At 38.4% G+C, this 1,753-nt stretch overlaps 1 protein-coding gene across 1 annotated transcript; it reads left to right on the plus strand.

Annotated features, from left to right (window-relative positions):
- Positions 1-994: 994 nt before the first annotated feature.
- Positions 995-1,753, plus strand: LOC106529192 (uncharacterized; the record flags this gene model as incomplete). Its single annotated transcript, XM_014024546.1, is given in 1 exon segment — positions 995-1,753. A coding segment is annotated over 1 exon segment (671 nt), but the record flags the coding sequence as incomplete, so codon positions are not given.

A 1,753-nucleotide genomic window follows, 5' to 3' on the forward strand; every position in this document is an offset into this window, starting at 1 on the left:
GTTTTATGACTTGAACTGAAGTATTATTATTTTTTAATCAGTGTTTAATCAAGTTTTCTGTTATTTCTTGTATATCTCTGGACAAAAGTTTAATTTAATTCTTTAATATCAGAACAAATAATTTTATTTTCTGCAGTTTATTTTTCAGCGAGTGAAGAAAAGAGTCTGAACCTTCAGGATTACAGCTCCTCAGCTTCTAGTTGTTGTCTTTATTATTGTTTCATCTTTATTTTTATTTTCAAAAAGCTCTTTGCAGCTCTGGGAACAAAAGGTTGTCTTCAGCTCACAGCTGCAGCTCATCAACTCATTAATCTCAGCTGCTCCTCGTCCTGTGATCACCTGTCTGTTTAAAGAGTTCTGGTTCCACCTGGTTCTGTTTGTTTGGGCCAGCTGTTAGCTCATGGGGGGTTATCATTTGATTTGTTTGATTTCTTTAATAAAACATCAGTTTTTATTGCACTGTGGGTCCATGAAAGCTCCTGCTCTAAATAATCCCTGAGCCTCAGGTCCAACAGAAACACAGCCGGTACCTGAGGGAAGGAGTCTGCAGAGGCCAGAAGCACATTTTCAGGTTTCAGGTCACAGTGGACGATGTTCTTAAAGTGGAGGTGACGCAAAGCCACCAGAATCTGATGAAACAAACACAAACAAGAAGTGAAGCAGCTTTAAGCAGAACAAAGTTTCTGTGGGAAAACATTTGTAAATAAAGGGACATATTTCTGAAAGTATAAAAGTTACAGAAACGTCTGCTTCTGATCAAACTGAACCTTTTAAAATGTGACTAAAACAGATTAATGCTTGCAGTAACATGCAGAGAAGATTCTAAACAAAAAAACACAAATCTGGTGAAATAATGAGGAAATTAAATGAATTTAAAACCTAAATAAACTGTTAAAGAGTCAATATTTAAAATGAACTTTTTTGAGTTTTATATCATGTTATAATGTTATACTCTGATAAAAACATGTCCAAAGCCTTGCTCTGACTNGCATAACACTGCAGTTTTACTAAGCGGAGAAGGACCATTGAAAGTGAAGAGAAGGACAAAAGCTAAAGCAGTAGCTGGAACATTTATTCACTGTATGTATTGTCAAGGTATGTACATTCGAAAGGAACTGTGGAGACATGTCCGCCGATGCCCCTGTAAACCAGAAAATATGGATCTTGAAAAACCACCTGGAAGAACCAAAGTGCTTGGTTTAGCTTTGGCTAATGAGTCTGCATTCTGTCAGCAGATCTCAAGTGGAGTTTGGAAGCTCATTAACACCATGAAGCAGGATGATGTTGCCTCAGTTGTAAGAAATGACTTGTCTATTATTCAGTTGGCCCAATCGCTCTACAACAGACATGGACAGGATCCCACAAAGTATGAATACATGAGACAGAAGCTTCGTGAACTTGGACGTTTGTTGCTATGTCTGCAAACACAATTCTCAATACGTAATCTAGAGGAAGCTGTGAAACCTGCTAATTTCCAGAGGCTTGTGCAAGCAGTAAAGATTGTGTCAGGGTTTGATGAAGAGAAACTGTCATACCAAACACCAAGCCTTGCCCTGAAACTGGGACATTCATTGCACAAAATCTGTGACATAATCCACTGCCGTGCACTTACGTCAGACAATGCTGAACTGATCAAATCAACTGAGACTTTCCAAAAACTGTACTCATCCAAGTGGTCTGAGATGGTGTCTCATTCAGCCTTGAACACTCTGAGTCATGCCAAGTACAATAAACCCTCAACATTACCCTTCAC

Source organism: Austrofundulus limnaeus, unplaced genomic scaffold (assembly GCF_001266775.1).
Source record: "Austrofundulus limnaeus strain Quisiro unplaced genomic scaffold, Austrofundulus_limnaeus-1.0 Scaffold426, whole genome shotgun sequence".
NCBI classification, from domain to species: domain Eukaryota; kingdom Metazoa; phylum Chordata; class Actinopteri; order Cyprinodontiformes; family Rivulidae; genus Austrofundulus; species Austrofundulus limnaeus.